This window comes from Betta splendens, chromosome 14 (assembly GCF_900634795.4).
Source record: "Betta splendens chromosome 14, fBetSpl5.4, whole genome shotgun sequence".
Lineage (NCBI taxonomy): Eukaryota > Metazoa > Chordata > Actinopteri > Anabantiformes > Osphronemidae > Betta > Betta splendens.
In genome coordinates, this window is record NC_040894.2 from 9,310,449 (window position 1) to 9,327,764 (window position 17,316).

General features: G+C 44.0%; 1 protein-coding gene across 2 annotated transcripts in view; it reads left to right on the top strand.

Moving 5' to 3' along the window:
* Positions 1-16,060, top strand: part of mtus2a (microtubule associated tumor suppressor candidate 2a) — a 28,655-nt gene extending 12,595 nt beyond the window's left edge. The window contains exons 4-16 of one of the 2 annotated variants that reach the window (XM_029173403.3): positions 368-604; positions 6,310-6,474; positions 7,945-8,043; positions 9,908-10,095; positions 10,172-10,297; positions 11,031-11,097; positions 11,304-11,518; positions 11,623-11,728; positions 11,834-11,907; positions 11,982-12,080; positions 12,158-12,277; positions 12,403-12,503; positions 12,618-16,060. In XM_029173403.3, coding sequence (XP_029029236.1) covers positions 368-604; positions 6,310-6,474; positions 7,945-8,043; positions 9,908-10,095; positions 10,172-10,297; positions 11,031-11,097; positions 11,304-11,518; positions 11,623-11,728; positions 11,834-11,907; positions 11,982-12,080; positions 12,158-12,277; positions 12,403-12,503; positions 12,618-13,047 — 2,027 coding nt within the window. In that variant the 3' untranslated portion in view covers positions 13,048-16,060. The remainder of the gene's footprint in view (positions 1-367; positions 605-6,309; positions 6,475-7,944; positions 8,044-9,907; positions 10,096-10,171; positions 10,298-11,030; positions 11,098-11,303; positions 11,519-11,622; positions 11,729-11,833; positions 11,908-11,981; positions 12,081-12,157; positions 12,278-12,402; positions 12,504-12,617) is intronic. The other variant, XM_029173405.3, reaches the window with a different exon arrangement.
* The last annotated feature ends 1,256 nt before the right edge of the window (positions 16,061-17,316 follow it).

A 17,316-nucleotide genomic window follows, 5' to 3' on the forward strand; every position in this document is an offset into this window, starting at 1 on the left:
CTCTGCAGCCAGCAGGGGGATAAAGCCCCTCTTTTGCCCCGGATCTAGACCTTCTCTGCAGGCTGGGGCAGCCAAGATGGGGCTTCTGTCCAAGGCTGGGGGATTTGCCTGCTGCCTGCAGTGTGTATGTGTGTGCTCAGCCTTTGTGGATCAAACCTCACATTTCATCAGCTTCATCACTTTACTGTTAGAATCTACAGATCGCTACAGTAGCTACATGACTACTGTGTGATTATCTTTTATCCCTCAGGTCTCTCTCTTCTTTAGTAGAGAGTTTTCCTACCTTTCATGAATGTTTCATAGAATAAAAAAAAATCTTCTAACAGATCACAAGGCTTTCACCCAATCATTCTTCTGTCTTCTCCAGTGACAGCAGCAGCAGCAGCGGCGGCGGCGGCAGCTGCCCAGCCTCCGGCCTCGGCCTCCAGGTCTCTTCTCCCTAAAGCCAGTCAGTCAGGCCTGCGTCCACCAGGCTTCAGCGCCAGCCGCCTCCCCGCGGGGCGCCTGGCAGCCTTCGGCTTCGTCAGGAGCTCCAGCGTGTCCTCGGTCTCCTCCGCTCACTCCGCAGACAGCACTCAGAGTGACCCCTGCAGGACAGCCCACCGTGAGTCCACGCGGAGGAATCTGTGTCTTCTGTGTCAACGCTAGTTGATTCTAAGTACATCATGAGTGGGCTATTAGCCTCGCCATACTGTTTTCCTTCCCTACTTCTATGTGTTTCCCTTGTGAATATAGTTTGCATAAAGACCCCCCTCCCTCATTCATTAGGTTAGTTTGTTCTCTCTGTTACAGCTCCACCCCACTTACAATTACAATTACAGCTCCACGAGCTATAGTTACACAGAGCATATTTTATAGAACCAGCGAGGACACAATACAAGTGATGGTCGGACTTTGTGCAAACAGCATAAACGGTACTTTTATAGCATCCCGTAGCTGCTGCAGGGCCACGCTGCAGGTTTAGTCAGCATTAGCAGAGGTCTATGCTTATTGCTTGTGACAGCACGTATGTGCAGGTACCAGACTTTGCATCGGTGCCGAGTGAAGTGATCGACTGCCTTTTCACGGAGAACTAGAAGCGGTACAGCTGTGATTTCTATGCTGCCTGACAGGCTGCTTGGCTACTTGGCTGAGTTGGTGGTTGGCGCATGTGTTTTTAATGTGACCTACATAAGCAACGGCTGCTCTTCCTCTCCCAGTTACAGTTGACGTAAGCGCCTCCACTCTCATGCACGTCAGGCCCCGTGTTATGTCATCAATCCTTTCCTCTCGCACCCTCGTTTTTTTTTTCTCCCACTGAGCTGTGTGGTATTGTAAATGCACCTGTTTACATGAGTTACTGTGAAGCAGGAAAAACACAAGTCCCTTGGGGGGAAGTTGTTTATTTGTTTCATACATTATAAGTTTTTCTTTAAAGGTTGTTATAACGCTGCGTGAGTGGGTGCGTATGCAAATATGTGTATGTAGCTTATTTACTTTAATAACTATAATTCAGTTCTGCAGATGTGCGCATTTATTATTGATGTTTCTGATATCTGGGGTAATTTGCAGACATCGTAGCATTGTCTTCTTGTTTTCATTTTGTGTCTTGTTTGTTTTGTATTTGTTCATTATATTCATTGTTGATTCTTTGTAGCTTTTACAGTATGTGAACACCTCCATTGTATAGCAGAGAAAGAATGAGTTGTGTACTATACGTGGTAGTTGAGCGTCTGCAAACATCAATACCACGAATCAATGAAAAGGGGTCACATCAAGAGAAACATCACTGCTGCTGAACATATCAGCACGGTCTGCAGAGATAATGTTCAATATGAGTGACATTGTTCATTCACGTTACTGTAATTAGTGCATTCATTAAATGCTTAATAATATACATACAATAGACGATAAGACCAGTATCACTGTGCAGACTGAGCAAGTTATAAATATTACACCTGTAAACACACACACACACACACACACACACACACACACACACACACACACACACACACACACACACACACACACACACACACATACTGGCGAAGGACAGGAACACCTGCCAGCAGAGCATGAAAGACAAAAGTTTTTAAAAGCAATGCCTGCAGCGCAATGTTACCCTCGCTGCTGCTGAACTGCTGCTGCCCGGAGCAAAAGTGAGACCAAAATGGAACCGAGGATGATAGACATGGGAAGCACAAGATTACGGGCCTTTGATGTTCATTGCGCCGTGGGTGGGTGTGTATGTGTGTGTATGAGACAGTGAGAGCGCAGGAACATTCACTTTAACTTCTGAGTCTCTGTGGGGTTTGTGACCTTTACCTGTGGGGCATTTGAACCTTCCAGGCTAAACTGGGCTTGAGTGTAGATCCTCGTCTGTCTCGTCTACTGTGTGAGCACTTGTTGAGCTTAAACCAGAAAGTTATTCTGTCTAAGTCTAGACATTATGTTACACAAATACTGTTGTGTCAAAAATGAAAGCCAATTAATGCTGTGAAGTGTAGACTAAACTGTAGACTGTACAGGTCAGAGATCTACAAATCTAGTTTCTACGTGTCCACATGCTTAAGGTGTGCAGCTGCAGAAATATGTTGGCCAGTGCTCAGGTTTTTTCTCCCAGTCAGTGATCTCTGGCCCCCTCGTGTTCGTTCTCCAGCTCAGATCAAAGGACAGACAGACTGACAGATGCGTTCTCACACATCTTTCCTTCAAGACTGTCTGGGGAGCTGCAGCAAGCCAGTAGCTTCTTCTGTAACACAGAGAAATACAAGACCGGGCTCGGCTGCTTGTTTTCCACATCGATCAGCAGGCAAAACGCGCTCCATTAGAGCCCAGGATGATAGGGATAGGAGACGTGGTTCCACGGTGGAGGGATGGGGGGGAGAAGGGTGAGGACTGCGGGGCGCTAGTAAAGTGGGTTAGAGGAGAATCCCTTGAGTCTAAACTCCCTGCTGCTGTAGCTCATCAACCTGAGGTGATCAATGGGTTATGCATGTGTGAACTGGACCGAATGCGCCATGTGGAGAGAAAGAGAGAAAAGGGATATTTGGACTTGAGAGAGTAATAAATTGCATTAAATATATATAATTGTGTTTCTTGAAGAAGTGTGTGTGTTCGGTTAGCTAATACAAGGACAAGACAAATATATCATGAAATATATATACTGTATAAGATCGATAATCACTACTCTATATTATATAATGAACCTCAATCTTTTTACCTATTAGCAAGTTTGCATTCAGGTAAGTGTGTGCTAGTCTAACCTCCGGGGGGGATGTGGCTTACTCTACATGACATTGATTAGACATTAACCCAGTCCTCCCTTTATCCCTGTGTGTGTGTGTGTGTGTGTGTGTGTGTGTGTGTGTGTGTGTGTGTGTGTGTGTGTGTGTGTGTGTGTGTGTGTGTGTGTGTGTGTGTGTGTGTGTGTGTTAAGGAGAGAATATCTATGTATGTGATTGACAGACTCCATTACATGGCTGAGAGAAGAATCCAGTAGAAGAAGGTGATGAAGCCTGTGCCTTTGAGCCACAGTGACTCCATGATAGGAACTCGATTGCCAATACAAACAGTACACTGTCACCTTCATCCATCTTGTACTGATAATGAAATTTATTCAAAATCAAATTAACCGGAGGGCAGACGTCAGCAGACAGTGGTTGATGGGAGAACTGAGGGAAGATGCAGCGATGGAAGTGAATTCAATGAGGATTCAGTGAGGGGAAAGAGGAAGAGAGAAAATGAGAGCGGAAGGCGAGCAAAGCGAAGAGAGAGAGGTTGGCACAGAAAGGAGAGTGGATGCTTTACCCCAGATGCCATGGCTCAGATCTGGTCCGTGACTCACACCGGCTCGCTGTGAGCAGATGGTTTCTATGGTGCATGTGCGTTCACATACACACGCGTTAAAGAGAGCAGCAAATTCGATGGGCCAATTAGACATGGCTGCCGTTCTACAGCTGAGGAGAGGAAAACTAACATGGCAGAGCTGTGACAGTGGGGATGAGCTCAATGGGCCTGTTCATTAACCCATCCACTCCCAGCGTATTGCACCGAGCTCCGTGTTGATCGCGGGATTGAGCTTCCAAATCAGATTCAGGCCTTCGTCTGTGATCTCCTGGCTCCTAAAGAGAAGCTTGCTCGTCTTTTTGTCCAGCTTCACGTTTACCGATCATTGTCCCCCTGTTGTCGAGCGCGAGGAGAGAAACACTCCGCACGTCCTCCTGACTCGAGTGAACTGAGAGGACAGCTGTTATCGTCCAATCTATCTCCCTTTCTCTGTGCAGCTCTAACCTTGACTCTGCACAGCCGAGATATTTGCATGTGCAGACACTAATGCCTGAACACACACAATCATGCACATTTTGACCGGAGTCATGTAACAGTTTATTTTAAATGTTTATACCCAAAACATTTTAATAAAATATTTTGTTTGGTTATAACCCTCTGTGTAGTATAAACACCCCCCTGTATTCGCTGCACATTTTTGAAGAACGCAGTATATTTCTTTGGCATGTCAGCACTGCAGGCTCTGCAGTGGGTCCACTTTAACAACCGATGTGTGTGCATGCGTATTCCTTCAGGACAGCAGCACAGTTTATTTGGCAGAACGCGAATGTGCTGATTTATATGAGTGCAGCTAATCAAACCCCTCCCAGGTCTTGGTCCCGTTTCACTATCAAAGTAAAACTGATGGTCATGTTCAGATACGGGACACTGACAAATCTCTTCCTACTCCACATGGCTTGAATTCATGTTGCTGCTAGAATATTTGTTTTTCTTTTCAGGACGCACATATGGGAGTCAGCAATATTCTGCTGGCATTAGTTTTGCTGTGAGGGGCAATCTGCCCTGATAGAATGGTCTCCCATTGAGCTAGGGAGAGCTGCTGTGCCTTATTCAGCTATTTCCTCTTTCTTGTGCTCCATATCCCTGGTATTCTCCATTCATCTTCATAATGTGCTGAAATTGCTTCCGGCTCCATTGCAAAACCATCCATTTACTCTTTTTCTGTTCAGACTCCAAAAGGTTATCTTCTTGCTTCCTTTTTCCATCATCAGCTAGCTTTGTGCTAATTAGAGATTCTTGCTCTGACCGTTAATGAAGTGCGTGCTTTTTTGTTTCTATCTGGAGGACTTACACTCTTTTAGCCTCTTATCGTTTACAGAATCCTCTCTGACTGCACACAATCACCATTTGCTCGCCCTCTTTCTGCTCTGTGCTCTGGGAGTTTGTTACAGTCGACCTACGGCTAATGTGCACGCACGTTGCTTTTTACCAATAATTGGTATGTGTCAATCATGAGGCCGAGTACCAGCAAAAGCCAAATATTCCCATGATTTTTATAAATACTTTTTTTTTTCTTTGCAAATGTATTACTGTAGCTTCATGAAATGTTGACAGGAATAAGTGCAGGGCTCAACCACATCAGTGCATATCTGGCCTTCACACACTGCCCATGCTCATGACTGCTTAATGGGATGGAAATGCTGTAAACAGCCTCACTAATCAACTCTCAGGGGAGCTTTAGCAGTGTAATCACTGTGTATCACTAGCAGGGCGATGTTGAAATGTTAGCACACAGCGGCCAGGCCCTTACATGTTGCATAGAACATTTTCATATCACACCCAGGAATATCTGTGGCAGTATTTCCAGACCTGAAGACAGGCTCTTGATTTGGTTGCAACAACAATCTACCACCATTAATAAAATAAGAAAGAAAGCCGACCTTTTTTAGCAAGTTCCAGAGTTTCCGACTAATTGTATTTTTTACTTTACATGTGCGAGAAATGTGGTTGTGAAACAATTAAAAGCAAACCAAAAGGAATAAATTATTGTTTTTCCTGCGATTCAGGCGGATATCTACACATGACTTAATCTTCATCGCTTGGCTTCCCATCTTCCTGTTTGTCCCCCTAAACAAGGTGGACAGGCGCAGACAATCGCTCGTGTCATTATTGATCAGGGATAAGCAGATTATGCAGGTTACACCAGTGTGTAAACTATCTGCTACTCATTTGATGAATTATGGCGGCAGGATGAGCAATAAGCGCTTGAATTACAGTGTGTGCGGCAGGAGGGCGTGAAACGTGGATGTGTGTGTTCCAGATTAACGAAAGAGATTGAGAGCAGGCAGCGAGGCCCAAAGGTCACAAACCATTTCTCAGTCTAGTGAACCTAAATAGGTAGTTAACAGAACCCATCACACTGTGGAAGCAGAAGGATAAACGGCACATCGCCATATATATCCTACAGTATTGCAGCTTATCAACTGAAACACAGCAGCTACTGGAGCGTTACTGAATGTAATGTGCTGTCTGTTTCAGGCCTGAGCGTGAGTGAGGAGCCTCCTCCTCACAGGGTGACCACCGGCACCGCGTCGACGGACCACCAGAGAGGCGCCCCATGTCGCAGCAACAGCCTCCAGCCGCCCTCCACCCCGGCTCTGCCCCGGCGCTACCTGCCCCCCCAGCCGAGAAGCTCCCCTGGAGGTCAGTAGACGCTGGTAGAAGGATGCGTTTGGAGAATGCTTTTCACACACGGCTGTGTTCTCACAAGTCAAAATGAACACCTACTGTAAAGCCAGATAACACGACATTTGTCACCTGTGTCAAAGCATTTACAGTACAAAACACAGAACAATGCACAGTGTCTGCTGTTGAATGCAAGAGACCATAAATGAGCAACTTATGAAGGCAGCGCAGTGCAGACATCATTGTTCCCAGCAGGTTTTATCCTCCGGCCAGGTCTGTGTGTTAAGAATGCAGACGGTGGAGCTGCTGTGAAAAATGTATGTGCCCCGAGTTCCAGGAGACGGGAGTCAATTTTAAATGCGCTCTAAATGGATGAAGAAAAGCCGACAACCAGCAAGTCGTGCAGACGCACAACTTTTTCCCTGTGCTATATTTTCAGTGTTGGTCAGGCCTCAGTAGGCAGACGTCTCTGTCTATGCAGAACGCACTCAGCTCACAGCTACTGCATCTCTGCAAGGAAGAAACACTCCCTCAGCAGGAGTAAGGGATGCTCACAGTGTGTGTGTGTGTGTGTGTGTGTGTGTGTGTGTGTGTGTGTGTGTGTGTGTGTGTGTGTGTGTGCCGGCAGTAATGAGTCACTGGGAGCCAGGCTTGCATCACTACACCAACACTTGACAGTGAACCCACACGCACTCGGTGTCTCTGCAGGTTTAAACTATCTCTCCAGGGTTATATGGGGATTTGTTCTGGATCAGAGGCTTCTCAGCCATTACAGGTCTAATTAGTTTATTTTCAAGGCCTCTCTGCTCCACAGCCATTTCCCTGTTACCCTCTTCAAACCCCCTCTCTTATTCACCATCATCTGCTTTTATTTCTTCCCATGTTTTCAGAATTCTGGGCTCCTGTGAGACATACAGTATCGCACATTGATGATTTAAAATCTAGCGTTTTTTTGTTTTTTTTTATTTTGTACACCCACACACGTCACCATCTCGACAACAGATGTAATGTGACAAACAAGGGAACATGCAAGAGCAAAGAAACAGTATCAGAGCCTATTGTTATTCTCGTCTGCCTTGGCTCCACACTGTGTCGTGTCACGGCAGAGCAGCAGCGTGATGGGCCCAGCTCCTCCAGCATGCTCCGCTTCTCTTTGACCCAGAATCCCAGGAGATATAGTTACACTGCGCAGCAGGGAGCGAGATAGGTGCAGATCAAAGCAGGATGATAACAGAAAGATTGAAAAAATATAGGACTCGGGAAATTCTGCAAATAAATTGAAACAAGGAAAAAGAGACAGAGTCGACAGGAAAGGCTGGATGTGTGATGCTTGAGTCGGGAGGTTTGATTGACAATGTGTTATAAAAAGCTGATGCATCTCTTAAAGCAGCATGCATTTGTCATCTAACATTCAAATGTGCGTTTCCCATTCCTATATTCCTATAGTGAGACACATAAGTGCCTGATTGTAACTTCTCTGGTTGACAGTTGGCAGGAAGGAGTTTCAGCGGAGTTCAGAGCTCACACGTTCCCTTCCATCGTCCCCGAAGCGGCTCGCAGTGGTTCCCCCCAAACCTCAGTCTCCAGGTGAGTCCAGAGTCCAGTTATCTAAAATGGTTGCAATCATCAGTTTATAAAACATACAAAGACACATTTATGTTGCCCAGTACAGGATGGTTTAATGTGTACAGTCTGGCGAACTTAGTTTCTTTCCTGGTTTGTGGAGGTCCTCCCCATCTTCCCGTCCACAGTCGACACAGACCTCCTGAGGCTTTACTCTCTCTGCGCCCGCTCTACGTTTTCACCATAGCACTGCTGTTGCTGCTCACCCCTCACTTGATTTCATCTTACTAGTTTCTAGCACCGGAGCTTCTCTCCTCCCACACAAGAATTCTCGGCACTGTGTTTTCTCTTGTTTACTGAGATACACAGATATCGACAGCCTCCTGTGCTGCTCCGACTTGAAGTTGCAGCGAAATGGAATGACATTGAAAGTCACCTCATGACTGACCCCTCCTGAATAGCTTCAACCACAGACACACCAGTCTCTGCCTTCTTCCTTTTCTCAGTATTTCTCACATTGTGATTCCATTTCCATCAACCCTTCAACTAACCTCTCAGGTGGCGCTTGCAGATATCAGTGTGTGTGTGTGTGTGTGTGTGTGTGTGTGTGTGTGTGTGTGTGTGTGTGTGTGTGTGTGTGTGTGTGTGTGTGTGTGTGTGTGTGTGTGTGTGTGTGTGTGTGTGCAGAAGGGCCAGACATCGACATCATTTACATAAAACTTCTAGAAGTCGTAGTACAAGTCTTCAGGGCAAAGGCACATGATGTGCCTGTGATTAAAATACTTGCTAATTTTGCCCTTTTTCACTTTAGAAGCAAAGGTTTCCTAGTTCACGTATGAATTTCCATATTTCAGGGTGCACATTTTTCTCCTCCCGTCAAGTTGCACCGTCACCATAACAGCTATTGTCCCTCCCCAGCTACCTTCCAACCTACAGTATCTGTGTCATGCTATTGTCTCTGTACCCACTCACTCCAGAGTTCTCCCATCATTTTATCCCCACCTCCCTCTACGCCGCCTCTCGCTCATTACCTGGGACCCCGCACCCCAAGCTCAGCCTCGCGTTGCTATGGAAACCGTTGCCCATGCTTCACTAGGCCTGAATTAGGTGGTTGAGGCAGGTGGTGTGCAGCTGCAGTGATTTCAATATTGTGTGTAAAGACATCCACACTCACACAGGCTAATTTGTCAGTCTGAACATGAAGATGGTGAATTTAAATGAATTTCACAAGCAAAAGATGCTGTGAACTGAAGCTTCGAATCCCTGCAGACCTGTGTGTGTGTGTTCACACTGCATGACAAGGTGACTCACACCCAGGAAAATTACCCTGCTTGTGGGTGAAGTGTAGCTTATTGACCGCCCTTTCCAAGGAACAATGGCTGCCATGTGCTTATGCCTGTCTGGCCCTTGAATTACCTCCATCATTTAAATGTGTTTTTACACAGAAATAGTCCAAATAATACAATATATCTACAGATTTTTGTAAATTGAGCAGTTCCTACATGCTGTACATACATCTTAATTACTTGATCACATTCAAGGAGATCAAATGGCCCATTATAGGGACACCAGACTGGGAATTACCCCAAGGCTTCCTCCAAGGAGAGGATTCAATTACCTTTACTATCATTTATCATGTGAACACGATCATTAGCAGTAGGTGAGGTCACATATCCTCTGTCATATGGCTTCATCACTCTCATCTGTACAGATAGACCTGTTGTGGTTGCATTCAGAAATTAGAGCTAATGAAAGCAAATTATTGACGTATGGGTAATACTTTCAAGACATTTACCTGCAGCATTTTTCTTAGTTAATTACATGGCCACCCAGACACGTCTCTGATGTGTAATTTAATTTTCTGTTTGTTTTTGCCTCCTGCCTGCAGTCCAGTCTGTGCAGCGGCCTGCAGCGGCGGTACGGGGGTCAGCTCCCCCGGGGTCCCCTCGCTGCGTGGCCCTTCAGAGGCTGCAGCAGGAACAGCAGGAGAGCCTGCAGAGAGAGAAGGAGGAGGCCCAACAGAAGGAGAGAGAGAGGCAAGCAGAGGAGAGAGAGAAGGAAGAACAAAGGGAGGAGGTGAGTTGCTGGGTGAATGTGCAGCACTATACTGGTTCTGGCCCGGCTCTGCTCAGGTGTGTGCTGCTGTTCCTAGGTTCAGAGGCTGCAGGGACGCTGTGAGCAGCAGGAGAGGCAGCTGAGAGTCCTAAGAGAAGAGCTGAGGAAGACTTCCTTAGGTTTAGAGGCCTTCATCATCACCACTCAACATTACTGCCTCCAGGTAGATGCTGAGAAATCACACAAAAAAAAAAAAATGCTCTTTGATGGCCAGTACAAAGCCCACCATCATCATCATTATCATCAACAGCATTTCTGCCACATCTGATTAAGAAGGTCCAAAGCCTAATACACAATTCCATCTAGATTTATATGGTACTGTTTCATTAACCTTGTACTGAACCATCACACATCCACACAGGACCCACACGTGACCTCAAGAACACATTCAGTATTTAACACCATGGGTAAGATTCACAGCTTGGTGAGTGAGTTGGGTCTCCCAGAGTTCAGTATGTCACTGAGCTTGTGTCCTCCGCATTCATGCTGTTAGGGGGAATGATTTTGCCACAGAGACCACAGCTGTAAAAGCGTTGTCAGGCTGTCAGGAGGCTGTCTGATTTCTTCATGATCACCATCTTGAGTGTTCCCATCATCCTTGCCTACAATGTAGACAGTGATGGATGAAACAAGACTGTTTTTGTGGTGCTGAGCTCCCTCTGCTGGCAACAAGTTGCATCTGCAGCAGTGGCTTTCCTAAACAACGCATGCAGGTTGATTTGAGATGGCCTCACTTAAGAAAATATCAAGCACAGTTCGAAACTTTGTGCATTAGCTCCTAAGTATTAAAATGCTCAAGGCCACAGGGTATTTTCTTGCTAATGAATGAGTTTGCAACACAATGGCAAATTGTTTCTAGCAAGCATTATCTTAAAATGTCTATTTCTAACTTTCAGAATAAAACTACAGAAGAAAACAAAAGGAAATTGTTCATGGAAATACAGAAGATCAGAGAAGAAATGGGTGAGAATTTCATTTACTTTATCACTTTTAACTAGGGCCTTTTAGCTGGAGACGTGCATCAGTCTTGAAAAGGGCTTATTATCCTGTATCTAAGACTTTTTGTTAACTCCAAAATTTTCACGTGGGAGATAAAAAGCACAACATTCATGCCATCATTTACAAAGGATACCGTCACAATCATTACCCACACGTTTCTCCATGCACAGCCTCCAACTCAGCACGGTGGGACAGACTTCAGCGGGAAAAGACAGCGCTGGAGGTGGCGTTCGAGCGGGAGCTGCAGGAGCTGCAGCTGCAGCAGGAAGCCGAGCTGGCGGCGGTGGAGGAGGGTCTTAGGAAGTGTCACTCAGCAGAGACTGAACATCTGAAGGCAGAGTGCCGCTCAGAGGTGGAGGAGCTGAGAACTCAGCATCAGGAGCAGGTGAGAGAAAGGCCTCATGGGAAACATGGGGGTTTTCTGTTGGCTTTGGTGAAATCTGATCTTTCACATGAAATAAAATTAAAGACCTTTGCTGTGTGTGTTAGATGGAGGAGATGACTGTCAACCATCAGGCTGCTATTCAGGAGCTCAGAGACATGCATAACATCACCATGGCAACACTGCATGAGGAGCACGCTCGTACCATGAGAGGTATGATTTAAAACTATATTTAAATAGCTCAACTTGTCGCTGCCATTACTGGAAATACAAAAAATGTTCTATAATCATTGTGTGTGATTCTTAATCTGTGTTCAGACTTAAGGAAAGCTCATGATCAACAGAAGGTGCTTCTAGAAGAAGACTTTGAGAAACATAGACTTTCTCTACAGGTATGATTACATAAAAAATGCCTGCAGGTCTCTTTTGCGGTTTGATACAAACTAATTTGTGTTTGCCTGTTTAGGATCAAGTGGACACTCTGACTTTTCAGAACCAGAGTCTGAGGGACAAAGCAAAACGGTTTGAGGAAGCGTTGAGGAGGAGCACAGATGAACAGATAGTTGTGAGTTTAACTAAGAAAGAATCAGTAAGCTCCATGACTACGCACATGTCTCACATCTGTCGTCATGTCTGTAACAGGACGCTTTAGCTCCATACCAGCACATTGACCAAGATCTGAAGAGCTTGAAAGAAGTTGTAGAGATGAAGAACCAGCAGATCCACCAGCAGGAGAAGAAGATCTCAGACCTGGAGAAAGTGGTAGGCTCAAATAAGCCATCTCCACTGTGCAGAGACGGACACATGCATACTCTATGTGCTCTTGATCCTACAGTAAGTGTGTGTGGTAAATGAAAGATTGCGCTGTGGTCTGTTCTACTTTTGAGCAGGCCCAAAAGAACGTGTTCCTGGAGGAGAAGGTCCAGGTTCTGCAGCAGCAGAATGAAGATCTGAAGGCCCGTATTGAAAAGAACCTCGTCCTCTCCAGGTAGGATCACTGATAACCATCTCAAAGCTGTTAGCGCTGATTAGCATTATCAGTGGGTGCATCCCAGTTGATTTGAGCATGTTCCCAGCTTTCTCTGTGCTGCCGTCCCTGCAGGCAACTGTCCGAGGAGAACGCCAACCTCCATGAATCCGTTGAGAAGGAGAGCACTGAGAAAAAGCGCCTCAGCCGGAACAATGAGGAGCTGCTGTGGCGTCTTCAGACCAGTCCCCTCATGTCCCCCACCTCCTCTCCACTACACCGCTCCTTCTCTCCCTCCCCACTTCCCTCATCTCCATTCCTCTCCTCCTCGCCCGTGGCCGGCTGTGAGTCCCCCACCCACTGCCACGGCTGTCCCCAGCAGTCTCAGTACTGCTCACCCTCCCACAGAGCTTGCACCAATCAAAATTTCTCCCCAGGACCGGCCACACCCACTCACAGGGCAGCAAGCAATCAGAATTACTCACCTGGCCCAGCCACGCCCACGCACAGAGCATCGCCAAATCGCTGCAGCCCAGCAGCTTGTCTCAGCTCCTTACAGCGATAAGCTCAAATATTTCTCGCTCCGTTTCGATCGCTCTGCTAGCCTTCTTTTTTGTCTCTCGTCCCTTTTTGAATGTGATCAGCATTGTAGTACATGTTGAAGAAACAGGACAGATACTAATTTGACTCACATGGCTGCAAGTTCTTTGTTGCTAGAGTGCTGAGCTGTATATAATGTATGATAGTGACACTGATAGGGTCAGTGTGTAGTTAAACCTCCCCTGCATGGGCAGTTGTGATCGCCACAGAACTGAACTGACAGAACGTAGCACACGCACATCACCAGAAGCCAACGCGGGTGTGTCAAAAATGTCCTTTATAAATTATGTATGTTCTCTCTCACTGGATTAGTTTCCTGTAGTGAGTTATGTCTAGTCGATCGATTGTATTTCTTAGAAATGAGTCAGCTTTTAATTGAATTGTTTTGGTTTCCACCTGGAAGACTCCCCGACGAAGCGCCTTACACTCAGTCCTGCCGTTTCACCAGCAGATAACGACCAACAAGGACTCATTTCTCAATCACAGCAAATTCTGATTAGTTCAGTGATCTAGGTTCTACCTGAAACCCTGTTCTCACAGAAGACTTTGAGTCTTTTATAACCTTGCCAGGTCTTCCTACAGCGTCTTGCCACATGAGCTAACTCTTCACTTTCGGGATCCCTCAGGTCAACTTGCAAAAACTACGTCTGCCATTTTGTACTTACCTCAACGGGAATGTGCAGTCTGTCGTGTCTGTAGCTCAACAGCAACAATACCAACAAAAACACAAAGCTACTGTACCAGGGAGGGCGCTCAATGCTAAGGGGTAAACCTAGCACAGGAATCACTGTGTTGTTGTGTACTTTCATGGAGATATTTAGATCTAATTTATTTCTTACATGTGTTTTGCTGTTTAGGCAAGCATGTACTGTGTCAGTCTTCCAGTCTTGGTGTGTAATATTGCTGTCTATTTATTAAGGTTGAGGTGTGAGGGGAACAAATGATGATTGTAACTTATACAATACCACCTACTGTATAGATGCACAAGTGGAATATATGATGTACCCAGGAGAGAGGATTTATATGCTGTACTGTAGAATATACTGTACTTCTGACTTTGACCAGGTGTTAAGAGAACAGCCTTATGATTTGGTATGAGTATATAAGCTATGAAGAGTTAAGCTATGGAGATTTTCAAATACAGGTTCACTTTCTGTTTACCTCTTTGTGACGTACTAGATTTGTGCAGCCACTTCTAAACTTTCCTCCTCTGGCTTCTCTATCTGTTTGTCTGGAAGACGCTTTCTATTCCTTGATTATTATGTTGAAAACTTTTGCAAGCTACACTGAATTGTTGGTGTAGAAGACATTGTTCAGGGAATTCTTTTCTAAATTTAGATTAGAAATGCTTTCAAGTTTCTTTTGTATAGATTCTCTGCAAAACATTATACACTCAATATATTTCCCAAGATAACATTTGTTATATATATGATGAAAATGAATAATTTTATAGCATACTGTATGTCATAGCTGCCTCCTGTACTGTACTCCACTGACTAACACAGCCTCAGGGTCCTAAATGTTTATCACATCCAACAAGTTAACAATGAATCTCTAGTATTTTTCTCGTAATAGCACATTAACAAAGCAAACACAAGCTGTTCAGACTGCTGTACATAAACAAGGCTTCTGAAAAGACGTGAGGGCAGGTCTGTGTTAGCTGTTGGGAGTCACAGCATTGTTCCTGGGAGCATGAGTTAGGATTTGCAACTTATGTAAAATTGCTAAAGGTTAGGTAGATGCATGGGGTGGGGGTGGTAACAAGGCTTGTCACAAGGCCTTGAAATTCCTTGCAATGCCCCTGGTTACTTTTCTGTTGTCAGTTGAGTAAATGTAACATATTACCAGCATGTAATGAGTGATGTTTTTAAGTTGCCAGTTTTTTAGTAATATAACATTTGAGTAGATCTTTAATTGTCATACCAGCAGTTTTGTTATTAAAAGTTAAAAAAGAATAATAATTTTCATAAATCTTAAAGATTTTTGTATGATGCCTACACAGGGTTAAACTTTAACAAAAGAATGTCAAGTACAGCATCGGATTTGAGAAGAGTATCTCAATTCCCACTAGGTTTAAACCAACACTATTCGATTTTAAGAATGTCTTTGACTAACAGTTAATTATACAACAATAGCAGTCAGAGGGTCACTGTGTTTTCAAAAGTTTAGGCCTCAGATTCACTTACTGTACATCATTGAAGGATTTTTCATTGTTCTCCTATCGATCCTTTCAGGTGTAAAAACTCGAATCTACGAGGATGCAACAAGAACTATTGTTTACAAAGTTACCAATTTAATATTAACAGTTCACATTTGAATAGACAATGATTTCTAAACAATGAACTGGTATTTCACCAACCCTTCAATGTGTCCTGTGGACATTAACATTGTGTCTCACTATGCGCTGAATGTCAAAATTGTATTGACTGCATTTTATATATAAGTGATTCATATGATTTTATTTATTATGAAAGGACCTCTTCTTTAACCACAATGTAGCAGCTTTTTAATATGTAGCACTTGATTGAGCCGCCCCACAAAAACTTAATCTAATTCACTAGGGTTTAATACGTCCACTTTACTATTTGAATGTTGTTGTAGCCACTGTTGGCTTTCAGCACTAGAATTTGAAATGGTGAGATAAGCTAGACAGTACAATTGCCCTGTGTGAAACATGTCCAGAGACAAATGTTACTGAATTTCCTCTGGAACGGATTGTATGTTTGAATGTAAATACATTTACATTAGTTGTGTCTTAGTGCACCAACAAAGTAATAGAAGCATGTTTTCTGTGTCTTTGCTGTTTATCACTCTCCCTTTCTCTTATTTGCCTTTCTGCATTTGTGACTGTCAAGCTGTAACTGTAGCATAGGAGGTGTGAAGGACAAAGAATCACTTGTGATGTACACACAGTATGCTGGTACATGGTTTGATTTGTACTTTTTGGGGAGAATACAGTATTAAAGATATCCAACAAAGGTCTGGGATGTTTGTGTTTCATTTTAAGTAAATGTTTTTTCTTGCTCAAATATGTTATCTGCACCTGGATCTATTGCATTTAGAATACAAGTTTGTTTATTGTTAGCCTGTTAGCTTCTAAGCCCCATTTTGTGCATTATGAGCTGATTTGCCACACTCAAATAAAAATGGTTGTAGTTCCTAAATGGTAAGGGCTACAATATTGAGCTTAGTGTCATTGGAAAGGAATCTCCTTCTAGTTTTTAAAGAAAGAAACAATTTGTTACAGTTATACTGAAGCAAAATAACAGAGACACAAACCTGATATAATTTTCTGATGAAACTTCGCATGAATTTTTCCCTTATAAAAATAAGCGAATATCTCCCCGATGACTGGTAACAAGAACTAGAGACAAAAAACGATCTAAAAGAATGATGTCTTATGTATTTAATCGTGCTATGCAGCGATGAAAATCCTTAATCGCATTAACTGCATTAGTTTTCTGCGATGAATCGCAATTAACACAATATGAGAAGCATGCAGTAACAAACAAGTAGTCTTTTTGGCCTTTTGGCCTGACTGGAGGCCAGGAACGTGCACAGGCATTTTTAAGGGCAGTGGCTCAAAACAAAAAAAGGGTTACACAATATCCAAATAAAAGACAAAAGACTTTTCTGTATAAACTATAAAAACATTTTTTTATAAATAGTGATGTGGGGGATTGAACCATAGACCAGCTGCTCTAAAGTCCAACACTGCATATTATATAATATCTTTTTATTTTATTATTATATATTATCGCTCAGGAGTTGGAGCAGAACATTTGCAGTTCCCGGACCGTAACACTTTTAGATTATATTCGCTGGACCATAACACAGAATGACACCAAACACGAATGAGTGGACAAAGTATAGGGTTCAGACAGTTGTCAAAAATAAGTGACGGAAAGTTAATTGATTTATGGTTATTGGGTTTTGAGCTTTTGGTGACTGTGTTGTGATTGTTTTTGCTGAAAATGGTTTATATGGCCGGAAAGACTAGAGTCCAAGCTTTCCAATGGTGTGTAACATGCGTGGCTGAGATATTGGGGCTGGACCACTCTCATAACTCATGGGACGGGGGACCATCCCAGCGCCAGGACATGATAGCCTGAAGGCTAAGAATTAACCCCTAGAGTCCCAAATATTATGTCCTCATATGGAGACTTTGGGTTTAATTTAATGTGTAGAGAAAGCTACCACTGTCTATCAATGTCTTGCTCCATATGCTGTAGTC